This window comes from Medicago sativa, chromosome 2, assembly GCF_051527215.1.
Source record: "Medicago sativa cultivar Bolivia chromosome 2, Bolivia_mono, whole genome shotgun sequence".
In the NCBI taxonomy this organism is placed as follows: domain Eukaryota; kingdom Viridiplantae; phylum Streptophyta; class Magnoliopsida; order Fabales; family Fabaceae; genus Medicago; species Medicago sativa.
In genome coordinates, this window is record NC_140750.1 from 55163361 (window position 1) to 55183960 (window position 20600).

General features: G+C 33.4%; 1 protein-coding gene and 1 pseudogene across 2 annotated transcripts; both read left to right on the forward strand.

Moving 5' to 3' along the window:
- The first annotated feature begins 651 nt into the window (after positions 1-651).
- On the forward strand, positions 652-6793 carry LOC146949023 (G-type lectin S-receptor-like serine/threonine-protein kinase LECRK3). The gene is made up of 3 exons (XM_085745146.1): positions 652-911; positions 987-1677; positions 4300-6793. Exons 1-3 carry the CDS (start codon positions 857-859, stop codon positions 6632-6634), a joined length of 3081 nt encoding a protein of 1026 aa, XP_085601272.1. The 5' UTR covers positions 652-856; the 3' UTR covers positions 6635-6793.
- Positions 6794-7412: 619 nt separating this feature from the next.
- Positions 7413-10576, forward strand: LOC146949024 (PR5-like receptor kinase; annotated as a pseudogene). The gene is made up of 2 exons (XR_015027124.1): positions 7413-8259; positions 8385-10576. The product of XR_015027124.1 is annotated as a PR5-like receptor kinase (transcript).
- Positions 10577-20600: the final 10024 nt, after the last annotated feature.

The window sequence follows — 20600 nt, forward strand, 5'->3', positions numbered from 1 at the left end:
AAATGACATTAAAAAGACTCCAAAATATTGCTATCACAGGGTGTCATCAGCAACCTTCTTGTCTAGGAAGATTGCGATGGTTACGATGTTAGTCTCCCCGAACGAGTTTCACGGTTTCTTCCAAGACTGATTTTTTTTTTAACTCGGCGTTGACGTTAGTAGTATCAAAATAATTAGTATCAAATTTTTGCAAAATTTTAGACTTGGTCAACTAAAATATTCGTATCAAAATCAAATTTCCAATAAATTAGTATAAATAAAAACACGGTTAACATTAGTACTATGCCGGCCTGCCTCTTTCCTTCTTCGGTTGGATTTTTCTTCTTGTTTTCCATTTACTTTATTTAAGTAATTTCAATACACAAAAATACTTTTTCAACTCATAGTAGCTACTATATTCTTTAGATTAGGTGTGTCCAAGTGTCACGCGTTAGTGACTAACACCGACACGACACCGACTTATACGATTACACACCAATTTGTTGCCTTTTTAAATTATTATCGGTGTTGGCATATTGGTGTTTGTGTTGTGTCCGGTTTCCGTGTGTGCGCGTTTCATGACTACTAATAGAAATCTGACATGATGTTTTAGCTCTAATACAACAAAGTAAAGCGTATGACTCATTCTACATTTTTTTTTTATAATAATGAATCATCCCTATTGCAACAATTAGCGTATCAAAATATATAGGATTACGTTTACGGACTACCTCTGACGCTTGCAGAATATAACTTATTGTGTAGGTCAATTGATTAGCGCCGGCGATTAAGCGGAAAAGTCGTGATAAAATGCGTACACTTAAGAGAACTTGGATAAGTCACTTTTGTACCTTCAATACCTTCAATTTATGCACATATGGTTGAACCAAGTCCACTTTTGTTTTTCTTCACACTTCACCTATTAGTAACAGGTACTTGTACAGAAATTAGATAAACCATAATCTTATTTATGCGCATTCAATGTCTAATATACCATTTTTTTGCAGTGGTAATTTCAGGGGAATTCACTATAGTTAACAATTGCAACTACACAGTGTGGCCAGCTTCATCTACTACCAGTGGAAATGCAACACTCGCAACCACTGGATTCATTTTAAAACCTGGTGAGAATTCCACAATCACAGCACCTCCCGACTGGGCAGGGCGTTTCTGGGGACGGACTCTCTGTGCAACGAATTCCATCTCCAGAAACTTCTCCTGCGTCACAGGTGACTGTGGATCCGGCAAAGTAGCTTGTGATGGCCGCAGTGGATCGTCACCTATGACAATAGCTGAATTCTCTTTGGACAGTGTTAACAATCAAGCTTTTTATGATATCAGCTTAGTAGACGGTTATAACATCCCAATGGAAGTGATTCCGTTAGGTGGTTCTGGAAAGTGTAACAGCACGAGTTGTCCTACTGATTTGAACACGGTGTGTCCATCAGAGTTGAAAGTAACGAAAAATGGGACAGTTGTGGCGTGTCATGGTCCTTGTGCTGCTTTTAATTTGCAGTTTTTCTGTTGTGTTGGGAATCATTCGACTCCAAATACTTGTGAGCCGAGTGTGTATGCTCAGATATTCAAGACGACTTGCCCTCAAGCCTATAGCTATGTGTATGATAATAAGACCAGCACGTTCGCTTGTCCAGCGACCGATTACAATGTCGTCTTTTGTCCTGCCACCAATAATGATAGGTTAGATTGGTTATGATTATCTTACTATACATACTCCTTGATGACAAAATACTAGCAAGTGTACATGTGTATCGACAAGTAGTAATATTTTTAAAAGATTAATCTCCACGGAGATTGTTTAGTTTTAACTCAACTATTGCGATTTTTATTAGGGTACTTGTAATAAATTAGCAAATTGATTAGTTTAGTTACCTTAAGAGTTAGACAAAGAAAGCGACTAGGTCACGTTAGATTTCCTTTTTTGAATTGTTTGGGTAACCGCAAACTATGAATACATTGGTATTGATTACTTGATTTTAAGACATTTGGACAAAATAGCTAGATCAATGTCTTAGTCGCCAACTCTCTTCAACGGTTACTTCCACCTATTGTCTCAATGAAGCCCGTGACCCACGAATATTTAAGAACACCAAAGTAAGTAACAATTATCATTAGTTATGTGTAAATCTAATCAATTGTAGAACGATTAACACAAGTCCAGCCGACAAAGTTAGGGTTAGTATTCATTGTGACCTAGATCAATTTGTGGACATCCGTAGATGCATAAAAGACATTAAGAACAATATTAAACAAATAAAATATCAAAGTAATCAACTGAAATTCATAGCATAATTTAAAGTTACATAATCAGACAATTACAAGAAAGTTCCTCTTTCATGACCTAACCTAGAGAGGATTAGCTACTCATAGTTCCTAATCATATACAAATAGAGATGAATAAGAAATCATGAGAAAAGGATCACTGATTAATGAATCTTTGGCCCCCAAATGGCTCTGGTAGCTACAATCCTTATGAAAACACGTATCTGCCTTCGTCTTCTCTTCAAAAGGTAATTTTCCACTGACCTATGTGTTTGTTATTTATAGGAGAGTGTTTCCCTAAATTTTAGGGAAATTTGGCTCGCGATGGGAACCCAAATCTCGCGTTGCGAGATAGGCAGTGAGTAGGGACGGACCTGAACAAGGCATGGTGTGGCAAGTGCCACACCAGTTCAGGTCCGATTTATTTTTTTTATAATTTTGTTTTGTTCGATTCACTTTATATTTTTACTCGTATATTAATACAGACATCGAATTTTTATTATGTTTATACGTCTGTCTATATTTTTACTCATATATTAATACGAAAACATATTTTTATTTAATTTATATACGTGTCTATATTTTTACTTATATAAGAGAACCTTTTTTTTTAATTTATACATGTGTAAATTTTAACTTGTATATAATTATGAAGACCGATTTTTATTTTTAATTTATACGCATGTCTAATTTTTACTCATAGTTAATACGAAAATAAATTTTTGTACAATTTGTACATATGTCTATATTTTTATTCATATATCAATATAGAGTTTTTTTTATAATTTATATGCAATTGCGACTTGCTTCCAAATAAAGAGTGAAACGCTCTCACCCGTCCAAATAATTTATATAGAGTTTTTTTTATAATTTGTATGCACGGGTATCCTGCTAGAGCATTTGACATCTCTTGTAACTTATATAGAAAGAAATGTTCTTAGCGCAATTAGTAATGATATAATTTTAGTTCATTTTCAACAAATAAAAAATATATTATAAAGAAAAAAATATTTAATTATTTGACAAAAAAATTTTGCCCCACTAGCATTGAAAGTCCAGATCCGCCCCTGGCATTGAGCTTCCCTTTGAGTTGTCGTTTCATTCTTGTGATGCGGCGCTCATAGCCCACAATGAGAGAAAGACAGTGACGATTGCATGGCTCATAGCCTGCTATGCGAGATTGGCAATAGCTGCTCCTTAGTTTCTTCAATCCTTACTCCATTTCTTCTCACCAGAGTGTCTGTAACGACTATACCTTAAGCATCATCATTTGGTTTTTTTTATTCCTTGATCCATTTCTGCTCAAAAACATTTTTTTCTTTGTGGAAGATGGGTATATGAGTTTTGAAGGCAAAATTAATAAGTTGGGTGTTTTTTATTTTATATTGACATACAAACACTTAATAGCGCTTTTGTAAAAGCGTTAACAAACGGTACCTTTATAATAGTGTTTATCTCAAAGCGATATCTAACTTTCATTGTTTAACGTCTTACAAGAGCGTTTCCCGAAAAGCGCTAATAAAAGGTACCCTTATGATAGCACCCGACCAAAAGAGCTATAATATGCCTCAATATTGCTTTTTTAATAGTATTTTAGTAAAAGCGCTTTTAAAGTGGCACTATTGTCTGTCAAAATTGTAGTAATGAATTTCATTTTGAACTTGAATCTTAAATTATTGTCGATTTATATGATATATGATCCAATTCTAACTTTTCTATTTCACCCTTAAAAAAATTCTATTTGACTTCTTTTTTACTTAAAATATTTAAATTTTTTTGTAATGTATTTTACGATTCATAATTTGTTCATATTATTTATTTATAACATAATTATTTTATAATCTTGATTTGATAATCACATTAGATAATATCATATTTCCGCATCATTCAGATGTTATCTGAATCACTAAATATAAGCAATATTACTTGACTATTTTTTTTAAACACTTGATTGACTAATAAGAATTTATAAAACAATGGATATAGTTTTTCAAATTTAACATTCATTAATTACTATGTTCATTGTGGAATTTTATGCAGCTTAGAATCATTTGATCAAGGTGTGAGTGTGAGTGTTGGTGAGTCACTTACTGCTGGAAATGAGACAACACGATGGCTCTCTCCTTCCGGAGATTTTGCATTTGGATTTTACCAACTTCCTGATGATTTTTTCTTGCTAGCTATATGGTATGACAAGATACAAGATGATGCCATCATTTGGTATGCAAATGGAGACAACCCTGCTCCTAAGGGATCAAGATTGATATTAAATGATTCTCGTGGTTTGGTTCTCACCAATCCTCAAGGTTTAGAGTTATGGAGATCCGATTTCACAGGTACAATTTCTAATGGTCTAATGAATGATGTTGGAAACTTTCAATTGCGAGACAAAAATAATGTGACAGTATGGGATAGTTTCAGTCATCCTACTGACACATTAGTGCCTAATCAAGTAATGGAGTTGAATGGAAATCTTTTTTCACAGCAAGGAGCGTTAAACTTCTCACACGGAAGGTTCAAATTTCATCTACAAGAGGATGGAAATCTTGTACTTAACGTTATAAATTTGCCAAGCAACTATAGTTATGATCCATATTACAAATCTGGCACAAGTGATGCTGAGAATCAAACAAATGCTGGCCAACGTTTGATATTTGACAAATCAGGTTTCTTATACATAGAGAAAATAGGAGGGGATAACTTTTCTATTAGCAACCTGAATGTGAGATTCTCTACTGATGAGTTCTACTACAAAGCAACAATAAATTATGATGGAGTTTTCACCATATCAGTTTACCCTAAAGATCCAAAAAGAGGACAAAGTTGGGTCATTGCAAAGACTATACCAGAAAACATATGTTGGTATTCTACATTCCGAGGTGAAGGTGTATGTGGGTTTAATAGCATTTGCACCATTACAAATGACCAAAGGCCAAATTGTACCTGCCCAGACGAATATTCTCCGATTGATTCAAATAACATGTATGCTGGTTGCATACCAAATTTTCAAGTTATTTGTCAAGCAGGTGGGAATTTGGGTCCACAAGATAATATATATACAATGAAGGATTTACCAAATATTGATTGGCCTGCATCTGATTATGAATATATAATTCCATCTAATTTACAAGAATGTAAGGAATCATGTTTGCAAGATTGCTTATGTGTTTTGGTTCATTTTGACGAAGATTCTTGCTGGAAAAAGAAGCTTCCACTATCTTATGGTAGAAATGATCCGGCGGTAAAAGGTATTTCTATCATGAAATTGATGAAAAGTGATCATTTGTCCTCCTTGTCAAAAGAGAAGAAAGATCATGATACTTTGGTCATTGTGATTTCAGTTCTTTTGGGAAGCTCTCTGTTTGTCATTTTAACATTGCTCGGGGTGATATTTTTTGGGTTCCCCTACAACCGGAAGAAGATCAAAAGTGGTAGAAACAACGAAAGTTTTGTTGACAATAACTTGCGCAGGTTTAGCTTCAAAGAAATTGTTGAAGCAACAAGAAACTTTAAAGAAGAATTAGGAAGAGGGTCTTGTAGCATTGTCTACAAAGGAACAATAGAGATGATGATCAATGTGGCAGTTAAGAAACTAGACAAGCTGATCCAGGATAGTGATAAGGAATTTAAGACTGAAATGAGTGTGATAGGCCAAACTCATCATAGGAATCTTGATCGTCTTCTTGGATATTGCAATGAGGGACAACATCGGATTTTGGTATATGAGTTAATGAGTAATGGCACTTTAGCAAGCTTTCTTTTCGCCCCTTTAAAACCAGATTGGAACCAACGAATCCAGATTATCTTCGGGATTGCAAGAGGTCTTGTTTTCTTGCACGAGGGGTGTTGCACCCAAATCATCCATTGTGATATAAAGCCACAAAATATACTTCTAGATGATCAATACAATGCTAGAATTTCCGATTTCGGATTAGCTAAGTTATTGTTGATTAATCAAAGCCATACTGAAACTGGAATAAGAGGGACTAAGGGATATGTTGCACCAGATTGGTTTCGGAGTGCACCAATCACCGCTAAAGTTGATACTTATAGTTTTGGTGTATTGTTGTTAGAGATCATTTGTTGTAGGAAAAATGTAGAGAGAGAATTTTTTACTGAAGAAAAAGGGATTTTAACTGATTGGGCTTATGATTGCTACAAGACTAAAAGACTCGATATTCTTCTCGAAAAAGATAACGAGGCTAGCAATGACATGATGTGCTTGGAAAAGTTTGTCATGATAGCTATTTGGTGCATTCAAGAAGATCCTTCTCTTAGGCCAACAATGAAGAAGGTTTTGCTGATGTTAGAAGGAATTGTTGAAGTTGCAGTTCCCCCAAGTCCCTATCTATATGGTTCTGTAAGTTCTAATTAGTATTAGTTTCTTTTGGTGGGATTTTAACATTAAATTGGTTGTATTTATGAACAAATGAGAAGTTTATTGTATGGTACATGCACAACAACAATTAGAACCTATGTTTTGCTTTCCACTGTATACTTAAGAAATAATAAGGTTTCTATTGATCCAAACAAATATTACATGGTGAAAATGTCAAAACTACATAAACTCTATTTACAAACTTAGTAAATATTAAAAACATGTCTGTTATTGGGAACTAGTGGTCATGCTCCAATGATCAGAAGCTTCCTGTTTCACCAGTATTTTGAGTTGTAATAAATTAATCTTCTAATTAAAGCATTTAAATAAGAAATTTTTCTTTGAAAAATTTCAAACTGTGATGTTCACAAGATTTTCTAACAACTTCATTTCCTAAAGTGACATATTCATCAGCAAAAGGTGTATTCAAAACTATATCAATCATATACCATATTCTAAATATAAAGCAAAATTTTGAGGTTTTTTAGCGCATCTTCTGGAATGTGCCTAGGAAATTAAATGTGGATATAATGGATATATGACCTTTAATAAGGGGATGTGAACTTTAAAGGGTGCTCTTGGGACGTGTTAACATTTTTTTATCCCAACTAGCTCGTGAAGTGTTGTTTGGGTTTTCACTTTTTAACACCTTCAAAATCAAAGAGTATAAGTACATTCTGACCTTTCGGTTTCTTGAAGTTTCTTTTGCCACCGTATATCATCAATACTTTGGCCCTTTGCAGAAGTCTTCTGAAAGACCAAGGGTATTTAAGAACAAAACCGGAGTATCAGTAATGAATGAACATTTTTCCTAAAATGTTACTTGTAATTAGTTCTTGAGAAATGCTAACATGCCCGTTAGGGATTTAAGGTATTGTTTAAACAATCAACGGTAATAACTTTTTCTTTAAAAAATTATGTAATTATGACTTTTCCGTATTTTTAAGGTAAATTTTTTTTTTTTTTGTGTATTCTTTAAACAATGCATTCTCTTAGCGGTTAACATGACCATTAGTTGTTGGATTAATATTCAATTCTTTGTGTAGGTTTGAGCTCAAAACCTTCAACTATTTATTCTTGGGTCTTGTTAACCAGTGTCCCCGTGGCACTGGTTAAGGAAGCAAATATAGTAATATTTGCCTTGAAAGATGTGTAATCAATGCATTAAAAGATTAAAAAGTGTCTTTTTTGACTTTCACTTTCTTCTTTTAGCTTCCTTAACCAGTGTCCTGGGGGCACTCGTTAACATTTTCCTTATTCTTTTACTCAAAGAAGTTGAGCATTCAAATCCACTTCACCTAATCAATTTTAATATGTTAAAAATTTTATATATTTGTATGACTATTACATTTTAAACCGTTGTTATGGTACTTTACCTTTTCAAAATCAGTTGAAGCCACAATTTTTTTTTACACTAAAGCAAGACGAAAGAGGTAGATACTCGTATTTTATATAAGGTAAGGAAAAGTATTGTGAATCTTTTACTTAAGCTTCCATCTTCATTTTCATTTTAATTTCATTCCCAATATCTCATCTTTCCAAAATGTACGTAAGCTTTCATCTGCTTAGGCCAACACCATTTTTTTCATTTTTGTTATTAACCCTTCATCTTTTATTACCAGGTAATCTCTTTTTTTCGACATTAAGGTAATTTTATTTTTTATAAATCATATGATCTTACTTGTCCAGAATTAAATCAATTTGTTTTTACTCAATTTTAATTAAATCATGTTGTTTCCTGTTGCAGGGGCCAATTCAGCGGTGTTCACACTAATTAACAAGTGCAACTACGCGCAGTGTGGCCAGCTGCTCTTACTACAAGCACAAACGCAACTCTCCCAACCACCGGCTTAATTTTAAAGTCGGGAAAGACTTCCACAGTTACAGCACCAGACACCTGGTCTGGCCACTTTTGGGGCCGGACTGATTGCAACATAGACTCTGTCACAGGAAAATTCTCTTGTGTCACCGGCAACTGTGGGACAGAGAAGTTAGCTTGTAATGGCAAGGGACCCTAACCGCCTACCACGCTGGCACAGTTTAGTTTATCCAGTGAAGGCGGACTTGATTTTTACAACGTCAGCGTGGTAGACGGTTTCAACATTCCCATTTTGGTGGTTCCTGTTGGTGGTTCTGGGCAAAATTTTAGTGGCACTGGTTGTCCTGTGGATCTTAATAACGAGTGTCCCATGAATCTTAGGGTCTACAACAAAAGTAAAGTGGAGGCGTGCCAAGGTGCTTGCTCTGCATTAAAATTGAAGCGATTTTGTTGCGTTGAAAAATATTTATCTCCGGAAACTTGTGAGCTAAGTTCTCACTCTCTTGTGTTCAAGAGGGCTTGTCCTGATGCTTATAGCTATCCTTACGATTATGGGACGAAAACATTTAGTTGTTCATCTGAAAGTTATGACATTATATTTTGTCCACTTTCCAAAAAGACAATAAAACCAAAAAGTATTTGTGGCAAAGACAATACCAGAAAACATTTGTTTAAATTCTACATTTAACAATGGTCAAAGTATTTGTTGGTTGAATAGCATTTGTACCCTTAGAGATGACCAAAGGCCAATGTGTACTTGTCTAGAAGGATATTGTCAGATTGATTCAAACAAAATGTATGGGGATTGCACACCAAATTTTCAAATGAAGAAAATTGATACTCCATCACCTCTCTTCGATTTCAAGGAAGATCATGATAATAAAACCAAAAAGAGAAAAGGTCAGGATACTTTGATCATTTTGATATCAATTCTTTTAGGAATTTCTGTGATTATAATTGTATGTTTGGTTGTACAATTTGCTTTTGGCACAACCACAAGAAGATCAGAAGCAGTGCAACCAAAAAAAGTGTTGGTGACAAAAATTTACGAATTTTTACCTTCAAAGAAATTCTAGAAATAACAAATAACTTCAGTGAAGAATTAGGAAGGGGGTCATGTAGTGTTGTATACAAAGGAACATAGATGTAGATACTAGTGTGGCGGTTAAGAAATTGGACAAGTTGTTTCAAGATAGTGACAAGGAATTTCAAACTGAAATGAATGTGATACTCGAAACTCATCGTAGGAATCTTGTTCGTCTTCATGGGTATTGCAGTGAGGATCAACACCGGATTTTGGTGTATGAGTTGATGAGCAATGGTACTTTAGCAAGCTTCCTTTTCACTCCTTTGAAACCAAGTTGGAACCAACGAGTTCAAATTGCCCCCGGAATTGCAAGAGGTCTTGTTTACTTGCATGAGGAATGTTGCACCCAAATCATCCATTGCGACATAAAGCCACAAAACATACTTCTAGATGATGATTACAATGCTAAAATTTCTGATTTCGGCTTAGCAAAACTATTATTGATTAATCAAAGTCACACTCAAACCGGAATTAGAGGAACCAAAGGGTATGTTGCACCAGATTGGTTTAGGAGTGCACCAATAAGTGCTAAGGTTGATGTTTACAGTTTTGGTGTGTTGTTACTTGAAATAATTTGTTGTAGAAAAAATGTAGATCATGAAAATGTAAGTGAAGAAAAGAGGATTTTAACTGATTGGGCATATGATTGCTATAAGGCTAATAATTTGGACCTTCTTCTAGAAAATGAATGTGAGATTGTCAATGATATGAGTAGAGTGGAAAAATTTGTCATGATTGCTATTTGGTGCACTCAAGAAGATCCATCTATTAGAACAACAATGAAGAAGGTTTTACAAATGCTAGAAGAGATTGTTGAAGTTGCAATTCCTCCAAGTCCCTACCTCTATGGTTCTTTTAGTTGAAATTAGAATTAGTTCCCTTTGGATGTTGTTTGATGCTTCTTCTTGTAATTTGTTTTACTAAGTCTACCATTTAATTATAGGCATCACCTTGTTTATATAGCTTTTCTTCAAATTGGGTTGTACATGACAAGGTTGAACATAAATATTAATGGAGGGAAGGTGATCCATCAGTTTTTTGCCTCAGAAAAATAAATTAAAACAGTTTTTATTGGATAAATCTGAACATTTTTAAATATCATATTTTGACCACAATTCATTTATTTATTTTTTATAAGAAAAAGGAGTTACTACAACCCAAGTACAAGAGATTATACTTTTTCCTTCCATTAAGCCTCCATGCTGTATAAAGTGATTTGCAAGGTGACGATGAAGGGCCCTTGAAATCCAGATACATGAAACGATACGGATACGATACCGATACGCCGATATGAAAAAAAAATTAAAATTCAAAATACGATACGGTTGGGATACTTCAATAAAAAATTAAATTTAAACTACGTATTAAAACTCAAAATACAAATTATCATTAACAAAACAATTTTTACCTATGAATCTTAGAATTTCACCACATACCTTTGCATTTGCATGTCCCTAACGGATTAAATTGATAGACCTGACCCTATATTACTAGGGAAAGATGATAAAGTTCATATCCAACGATGTTGAATATAAGCTAGATATACTTCTGTAACCCATTCCTAAGTTCAATCATACTTCTTAGGTACGTCACACTCTAGGGTTATGAAAGCATTAAGGACGATGCACACAAAAATTAAATAGACCTTAAATCATAACTAAATAAAATACTTGCATTAATAAAATCCAATAAACAAATATAGGGTTCATCTTAGAACCCTAATCAAAAGGTGTTTAGTTACTCATGGTAACCAAAGACGAATTACAAAAGAAATAAAACATATTTTAAGAACAAAGGTTGAGGAGAGACTCCCTCTTGATGCTCGTAGCGTTTGCCTTTCTCTTGAACCTCCAATTTATGAATGAGAATTTGTGAATAAAAACTCTTGTATTGATAGGAAATTATCCAGCTGAGTTTGGGTTGAGAATCTAGGCTTTTCTCCAAACCTGCACAGAAAATACGGCAAAATATTGTATTTTTTTTTAACCGCACGTGCCTCGCTCGTGGCAGCAAAACACATAGCCGTGTTTGGGGCACGCGCCTCGCTAGTGGCTTCAGCCCTAGGTGTTGTTTTTGACTTTTCCTTCATCTTTTTGAGCGGGTTCTTCTTTCGAATTGGTCTTTGAATTTGGGACAAAATTTCCCAAGTTGTAAAGTCTTTAGAGACCTCTTGAATCTTCATCTCATATATTCGAATTCTTCATGAGGTGGCTTGCTTTGGAGAATTAAAAACACCTATGAATTGCTTAGTTTATTAACTCTAATCACTACTAAAATGAAAGTAAAATACAAAAAAAATAATGTAAAATGTCATGTCATCATCTTCACAACATTCTGCCCGCAACATTCACCATCAACTCATTTATTAAGTTCTTTTGAAAGGTTACAAAACAAATCAAAAGCAATCAAAGGCTGTTAAGAATCACTAAGTGTGTTAATGATTGAAAAAAAAGAATTACTTGCTTTATCTTTAAAAAATAAATTACTTGTATTTGAATTAGTCAAAATTTTATTCACCCAAGTCCCAACATTAAGTTAGTAAATTAAATCTTGTCAAAAAAAAGTTAGTAAATTAAATAAATATCTAGCTATTAGTTACTCGTATATAACTTTCTCCTTCTATCTACTAAACTAAGTACGACAATCTTTGTCCGTGCTTTTGACGATTTTGCCCTTCTGAGGGTATTTCTGTAAATTAGTAAATGCCTCTTTCCCTCTATATATATATATGGAGTGGTATGAAATTCCCACTACTTACTTCATTTCATTCATTCCAACTATCAGAGCTGTTTCGTTTCTTACCTTCTTCCAGAGAACGTGTTGTTCGTTTTATTGCAAGGTATGTTGGAATATTTTATTATTTAATAATATTTCAATATCATTATGTGGGCAAATATCGTAATAATAATTATATTAGCTATTTATCAATTGTGAGCTTTAATTGATTAGTGATCAAATTAAGTAATAAGGCTATTAGATTTCTAATTGGATAATTAATTAAATATTTAATTAATTGATATGGACTCAATGAGTGGATGTCCGGATGGCCCATTAACGGAATAATGGGAAACCCTAATTGTCATCCAATATAAAAGAGGCTATGGTCCCCAATACACCGTACACGGCAAACTCTCTCTTCTCCCCATCTGAAGAGAACTTGAGGCATAAAGGTACCGGTTGAGGAAGAACCAAATCAGCCGCCGCTAACCGTGTTGATGTTGATGTTTGTTTCAGATCACCTCCTCTCTTTATAGTTGTTGTCGAGAGGGCTGCCACCAAAGCTTCATTCCAGGTATTCCTAATACCCTATTTCTTAATATCTTGATAAATCAAACATGTCGTAGATCCGATCATAATCATGTTCAATGTTTTGTTTGCTTCCGCTATTGATTCATAATTGTTGAACATGTTTTATGAGATCTGTTTTTATTAAGACCTAAATTTCCAACAAGTGGTATCAGAGCGGTCTTCATGTTTGATTTGTTGGGATAACTTGTGTTTCGTTGTTTGCTTTTGAGTATTTTTTATCATCGTTAATTTTTTTCTTGAACCCTATTAAAGAATTGGGGGATTTTCGGTTTATTTCTCCCAAATTTATGAATTCGTGGTTCGAGCAGTTTGGTTTTTTATCGGTGTGAAGTTATAAATTGCAGACAACTTTTATGATGATTGCTACTAAAGCTTTTAACCATTTATTTTATTTTTGTTTATAAATTGCATTTAAATTGGTCAAGGAAGTTCCAACAATTTAAGTATCGATTTTGATGTTATATATACTAATATATATACCCATCTTTTATTACGTGTTTCTGGAGCATCCTTGTTTCTGGAACATCATGCTTGCGTAATTAATATTGTGATCTTAGCTTCCTTTGAGGTCCTATTAGTTACGATTTTTTTTTCTTTCTTTTTTCCTTCTGCTTGATTGTTTGTGTGTGTATATATTGATTGGTTGATGTTATAATCGATCTTTGGTTGTTGCAATATATACTTGTACAAAATTGTGGCTGTGCTTTGGTCTTTTGCACATACAGTCGGTGCAAACTTTTGTTTTCACGGTTATCTATGTTATCCTCCCAGTCTCTTACTATGCAATCTTTTTTTTTTTTTTTTTAGAGAAAATTCAGTTTAAATCTTTTGAAAGTCCAAAGTTGTTGCATTCGTTTGACATGAAATACGGATTTGATATCGTTTGGATTTGAGCTTTTCATTTGTTTTTCAGTTTTATTTTCAAATCAAATATTTTGATCTCATTGATCCATAAAGTTGTCACGTTGTTATACATATTTGGCATTACATATAGCAAATAAGGATTTGAATTTTGGTGGTTTGATTTGATTTAAAAATAAAACCTTTGATTTGGCATAATTTTAGGTGTCGTTTTTTTTGTTTGATTCTTTCAAATTAAGATTGATTCACAATTTCTTTTGTATTCAAAGTTTATTTTGAGATATTAGGTAATTCTTGATATATATTTGGTTATCATATATCATTTGTGGAAATTTGTTGTCTCCTTCGAATAGTGTTTAATAACACATCTCAAAGTATATTTTGAACTAATTTGGTAGTACATAAAGTAAGGATTAAATTCTTTAATTTTGGAAAATATTAATTCTAGTTTTGCTTATTTGTTTATAGACATATACAGTTTGATTTCTTTATTTAGGAAAACATTTCTTTAAAAGAATCATTTGGTACTTGTGTGAATCAATTGTAGCATGAATACTTTTGGTATATAAGATTCAATTTTCTTCTGTTTCAAAATTGAATATTTGGCTTATAGCATGATTCTGATGTTAGAGTTTATTGTTATTAAGTTTTCTACAATAATATTTTGTCTTATCATGCATTTTGAATATATTTCATGCTATGTTTGTTGTTGTTTTTATGCAATATATGTAAATGTATTGTCATACACACATTGGTGTGATTTGTGACTTGCATCTTCTTTCAAATTCGTGAGTTTGTCTTCACACTTAAGTATTGTCATACACACATTGGTGTGATTCGTGACTTTCATCTTCTTTCAAATTCGTGAATTTGCCTTCACACTTAAGGGTTGTCGAGTGACCTTATGGTTACTTAGCAACATAATGAACTAATTCAGCCTACATTATGTCGGTAGTGCCTTGTAAATTTAAGACCATTCCCATTTAATTTGTTGTGAGATGTCTAGTAATTGCGGTTGTTTTGGTTGAAACAACATGTTGCCAAAGTAACCTCTGTTGCGTAGATTTGATTCAACTGAACTTACAAAAGACGTAGTATAAATTGTCCATGTGAGTTGTCGTCGGCCCCAAGGAAGGCACAACTTGACCGGATAGTTGCATACATATGGTAGTAAATGTGTGGTGATTATAAAGTAATCTTCCATGTGAATAATAGGATACCCGAAGGTGACTATTATTTGATAGGATTTATCACCCCATTTAATATATATTAAAATTGTCTAGTAAAATTAGTTGAGTCAGTTGAAACAATAATGTTGCCCAAGTAACCTCTGTTGTGTAAATTGTTTTCAATTAAGTTTACAAAAGATGTAGTGTAAAATTATTCATGCGAGTTGTTGTTCGGCCCCAAGGAAGGCGCAACTTGGCCGGATAATTATGCACTTGCGAGGGTAAATATGTGCTGATTATAACGTAATTATCCATGTGGATAATGGGATGCCCAAAGGTGACTATTATTTCCAATGTTTGATCATTACATTGAGAGTACCGCTTGCAGTTAATTCTTAGCAATCCAAAGATTGTGTTTTAATGGTGCGCTTGGTATCTTGTTAAGGTCTTTTATTTGCAAATAAAGAAGCACATTTCTTTAATATTTTACTGACATGTGTGATGATGTTGTGTTAGTGTAAACTTATTTAAATATTTAAGAGTTTACATTAACATGTATTATGATAAACATATGGCAATTATAAGAATTTATTCTTTGTCAAAGTAAATTGTCATTGTTTGATCATTGCTGTAAAATACCACTAGCAATTGATATTGTTTAAAGACTTAATATTGATGGTGCAATAGGTATTTTGGTGAGTACTTTTGCTACTCTTGTTCTCTTTAAGCTAATATAGTTTAATGTATCTGCTAATTTAACTTAATTTTTTTTTAACTGTTAAAAGCTTTAACTTTTAGGAATTAAAGAATAACATTAATATTGTTCTTGGATCTAGACCTTAGATAAGGGTGGTGAAACTCACATTCTCTCACAAATTCAGAACCTAATGTGAGAATTAAGTTTGATAAGTGAGTATACACCAAATCTCATAGGTCACGTGAGATCATAATGCTGAAATATCATATGTATTAGAGGTGTTATTTAAGATGACAAAATTCTTGTCATGTTTTCTTTGCTTAAACTAAGGTGCTTTTAAAGCAATATAGAGAATTACAAGCTCTCATTGGAGAGTGGGTATTTCATGAAGATTATTAGGCAAAGAAAATGTAAGAAGCACATTATGTAAATATTTAATCTTGCTAAGACACTATAATTTCGACTATCTATGACTTGTTCGAAAATTCAGTAATTTCGACTATCATATGACTTGGTTGAGAATTCAGTATTTAGTATTCTCTTTGCACAATTAAGTTTATAACTATTTCAGTTAGAAATGATCATTTAAATGATAAATTCATAAAGTGTGCAAATAAGGAAAAATTGAAGCAAGAGAAAATAAAATAGTGCTCATTCGGAAAATACCTCAAAAGATAAGGGCAAATAAAGAAAGGTATTCTTGACTGACTTATGTCCAATGATGTTGAAAGATATATCAATTTGGAATGGACAAAGTCGATAAAGATTTCTTTATTCATTTTTTGAACTATTTTTTTTTTTAGATTGTCATTAATGAATTGTTTTTGTATTTAAAAGACAATTTGGTGAATCATTGCTTAGATTGATTTTTTGTTTTAATTTCCCTTTGAATGAACCAAGATATTTTACGTTTTTATTTTATGATGATTCAATGTGTCTTTTAAGTTCAATTATTAGAGTCAATTCAGTTATGACTTGTGACATTCTATATTTTTTTTAAGGTTCTAAATACTATAAGTTTTCGTCCCACAAAATAAGAAAATTTTGAGACATATATTGTTAAGTTTTCTTGAGGATATTGAGTTTGGGGGAGAGATATGGTAATAGAACAAAATTGATTGAGGAAGAATTAGTTCTAAACTAATTCATATAGTTACTATTATTATAGTATATTTGGATCCTCATGAGGACATTATTGTTATACCTCTCAATCAAGTTAAGAAACTATTTCATATAGATCAAACTCAACACCCTCAAGAACTAGGGATTCTAGTGTCATTAAGAATTGACTGAAAAGAGAAATTCTATTTAGTATATTTGAAAGACTCTATTAAGACAGTCATGATACTAGTTTCCTTATTATAATTATGGAGTTGCATAAGATGGATTTAAATATAGTGTTTCTTAATGGTGACATTAATGATACAATATGGTGCAGCTAAATAAAACTTGTATCAATTGATACAAAGTAAATGGTTTGCAAAGTCATGCTCCACTTATATGTTAAGAAATTTGTCTCTTTAGTGTTACCACAAATTCTCATAAAGTAATTGTCTCATGTGGTTTGGAGATAATATTATGGAGAATTGTGGATTTAGCAAGTTCAGTGGGAGTAAGTTTATATTCCTAGTTTAATATGTCAATTTTATTTTATTTAGTCAACTATGATATATGTTTGTTATGTGAAACCAAGGAAATCTCTAACAAAAGTTAGTAATGAAAGATCCTGGGGACACCTCTTTTGTATTAGGCATTTCAATACTTAGAGATTCTTCTCAAGGCATTATTCGGATATCACAAAAGAGTTATATCAATAAAGTTGAAAATGAAATGACATAATTTTTAGATGACCTCAATCACCGAGAGAGACTTTTCAGTCTCAAATATTGCCCATTAGGAAGTTTATGAATTCAGAAATTTAAGTATTTTCCTAAGTTTTGCCTATAAAATATTTTTTATGTATGATCTTATTATACGCATTTGGAAAATATATAATAAGATTGTTTGGCAGATACTTGAGCAATTCAAAATTTGAATTATTGAAGAAGCAACCAGAAGAATTTTAAAAAGAACAAGAGAGCTTATGCTCACATAAGAGATCTGATAATTTGGAGATCATTTGTGTGTCAGACTTTGGTTTTTGGATGTAAGTAGATAATACACATCCTAACTCAGGAAATGCCTGTAAGTATTTATGTCACTTGGTTGCATATTGTTAAAGGTATTGAAAGACCGCTCAAGTTATATAGTGACATAATTCAGTCGTACAGTTGTTTAACAACAAATTTCTAAAATTTCATTACCTTATAGATTATTGTTGTTAAATGATAGAACATGTAGAGACAAATTTTATGCTAGCTGATCCACTAATCTAAGACTTGACACATAAGGTCTTTCATATGGTTGTTGTCATTAAGGATGTCTTGGATTAGTGGGAGTCTCTTTTATTTTATGTTCTATACTTTGTTTTAATATCGATGCAGACTTTATGTTATGATTTTCTGCAGAAATAAAGTTCATAAGGTTATTTTGTTATAACTATTTATGTATCATTTTGTGCAAATATTGAATTTGCAAACTTCAGTTTGATCTCACTAAAGTTTTCAGTTGGACCAGTTGGAAATAGACATGATTTAGAGATCACATTACATGAAATTTCCATGTCACTCATCCATATCGATCTATGTCATCAAGTGCATTGATATGGTGGTCGTCGGGGTTCCGTCACGTTATACGTCAGTGACGACAGCCGCGGTGGTCCCATTATTAATGTATGAGGTGGACCAGATTGTAAAGTTGAAATTTAAAGATAAATAGCATTCAGTTGCGCGCCTAAAGAATTCTGATATAATTATTAAGATATGTAGCCCAAGTGGGAGATTGTTGGAATATTTTATTATTTAATAATATTCCAATATCATTATGTGGGCAAATATCGTAATAATAATTATATTAGCTATTTATCAATTTTGAGCCTTAATTGATTAGTGATCAAATTAAGTAATAAGGCTATTAGATTTCTAATTGGATAATTAATTAAATATTTAATTAGTTGATATGAACTCAATGAGTGGATGTTCGGATGGCCCATTAACGGAATAATGGGAAACCCTAATTGTCATCCAATATAAAAGAGGCTATGGTCCCCAATACACCGTACACGGCAAACTCTCTCTTCTCCCCATCTGAAGAGAACTTGAGGCATAAAGGTACCGGTTGAGGAAGAACCAAATCAGCCGCCGCTAACCGTGTTGATGTTGATGTTTGTTTCAGATCACCTCCTCTCTTTATAGTTGTTGTCGAGAGGGCTGCCACCAAAGCAAACATGTCTAAATTTCCAACAAACATGTCGTAGATAAATCAAACATGTCGTAGATCCGATCATAATCATGTTCAATGCTTTGTTTGCTCCCGCTATGAAGGTGAGAAAAACAAAAAAAGGGGGGTTGAATTGTGTTTTGAAAAAATTCTTCGTTTCTCCTAAAAACTGAACACACTGATCAGAAGCTAGGTGAGACAGCTTCTGAAGTGATAATCAGAATCTAAATGCAGCGGAATAAAACAGAGAGAGAGAAGAAGAACGACACAAAGCAATTATACTGGTTCCTTCCACAATCCGGAAGTAGTCCAGTCCCCCTTGCACTTCCAAGGAGATTTCACTATGAGTAATATCTGATTACAAATGCTCAAGTACACAAGCAAGAGACTTCCAATGCTCAAGCACACAAGCAAGAGACTTCCTTTGCTCAAGAACACAATCAAGAGACTTCCTGCTCAAGCACAACTGCAAGAGACTTCCTAACTAAACAAAATTACACAGAAAATTGTTTAAGGTTGAACACTTGATATACAATCAGAGGTGCTCACAATACAAATCAGATACAGACTCAATGGACTTAAGAATTTCTAAGATATGACTTTGAGACACAGAAATTCTAAGTGAATGCAGAACAATTTCAGCAGAGGTTTGGTACTTGTGAAAATCTTGTGAGTCTTTCGTTCAGCGTTCTTGCATTACCAAATCTCTAGGTCTTCACTCCTTTATATAGAGGTGTGAAAGAGACGTTGTGAAATTGCCAGCACACCAAAGAGTCGTTGTTGAAGCTTGATCTTTCACCAATGATCTTTTGCCTGATTTGGTTGTTGTCCTATGAAGAACAAATTTGAAATCCATTCCTTATCCAAAGGAACATCTATGCAGGCGAAACCGTATTCTAGAGCTGTTTTCTTGTCCTGTAGCGTGGACACAAAACAGGGTAGTGGAGAACGTGGTTGTACAATTCGTACAAAGTACAATGTCAACGCTTTCGTCCAAATTGCAAGCACACGCCTTCAAACACCTTTGAAATGACCGTTGCAAACTCCACTAATCCTTTGTTTGTGTTTTCGAATCCAATAGACAGCTTTTGCATTGATAATTCTTCAATTCTTGATTCTTTGCAAATCCAGTTGAAATTCAGCTTCTGGTGAAATGGCTTCTGATGAGGCAGCTTCTGATGATGCAGCTTCTGATGATACAGCTTCTGATGATGCAGCTTCTGATGATATGACTTCTGAACTTCTTGTCTTCAGGAGCACTATTCTTACTTCAGAAGCGTCTTAACTCCAGGAGCACTATTCCAACTTCAGAAGCGACTTAACTTCAGGAGCGCTTTTCCTCTTCAGTAACAAGTTGCCTTCAGGAGCGTCCAAGCTTCAAATTTTTGTTGTTTCCTTAGCTCTTTATTTGCTTCATTCAGAACCAATGATGATGTGACTTTATAATTATGGTCTTGTACACTTGAACAAATATTAGCTAGTCCAATTTACAATTTTTAATACCTTGTTATCATCAAAACTCTTTAAGGTTCATTGTTAAACACATTTTGTTCCAACAATCTCCCCCTTTTTGATGATGACAAACAAAAGTATTTAAAATTGATCAATTGTTGTTAATCTAATTAACAAGTTGACTTTGGGGTTCTGAGGTTTGTAAGCTCAGAATCTGAGGTTTGTAAGCTCAAACTCCCCCTGAGTCTGAT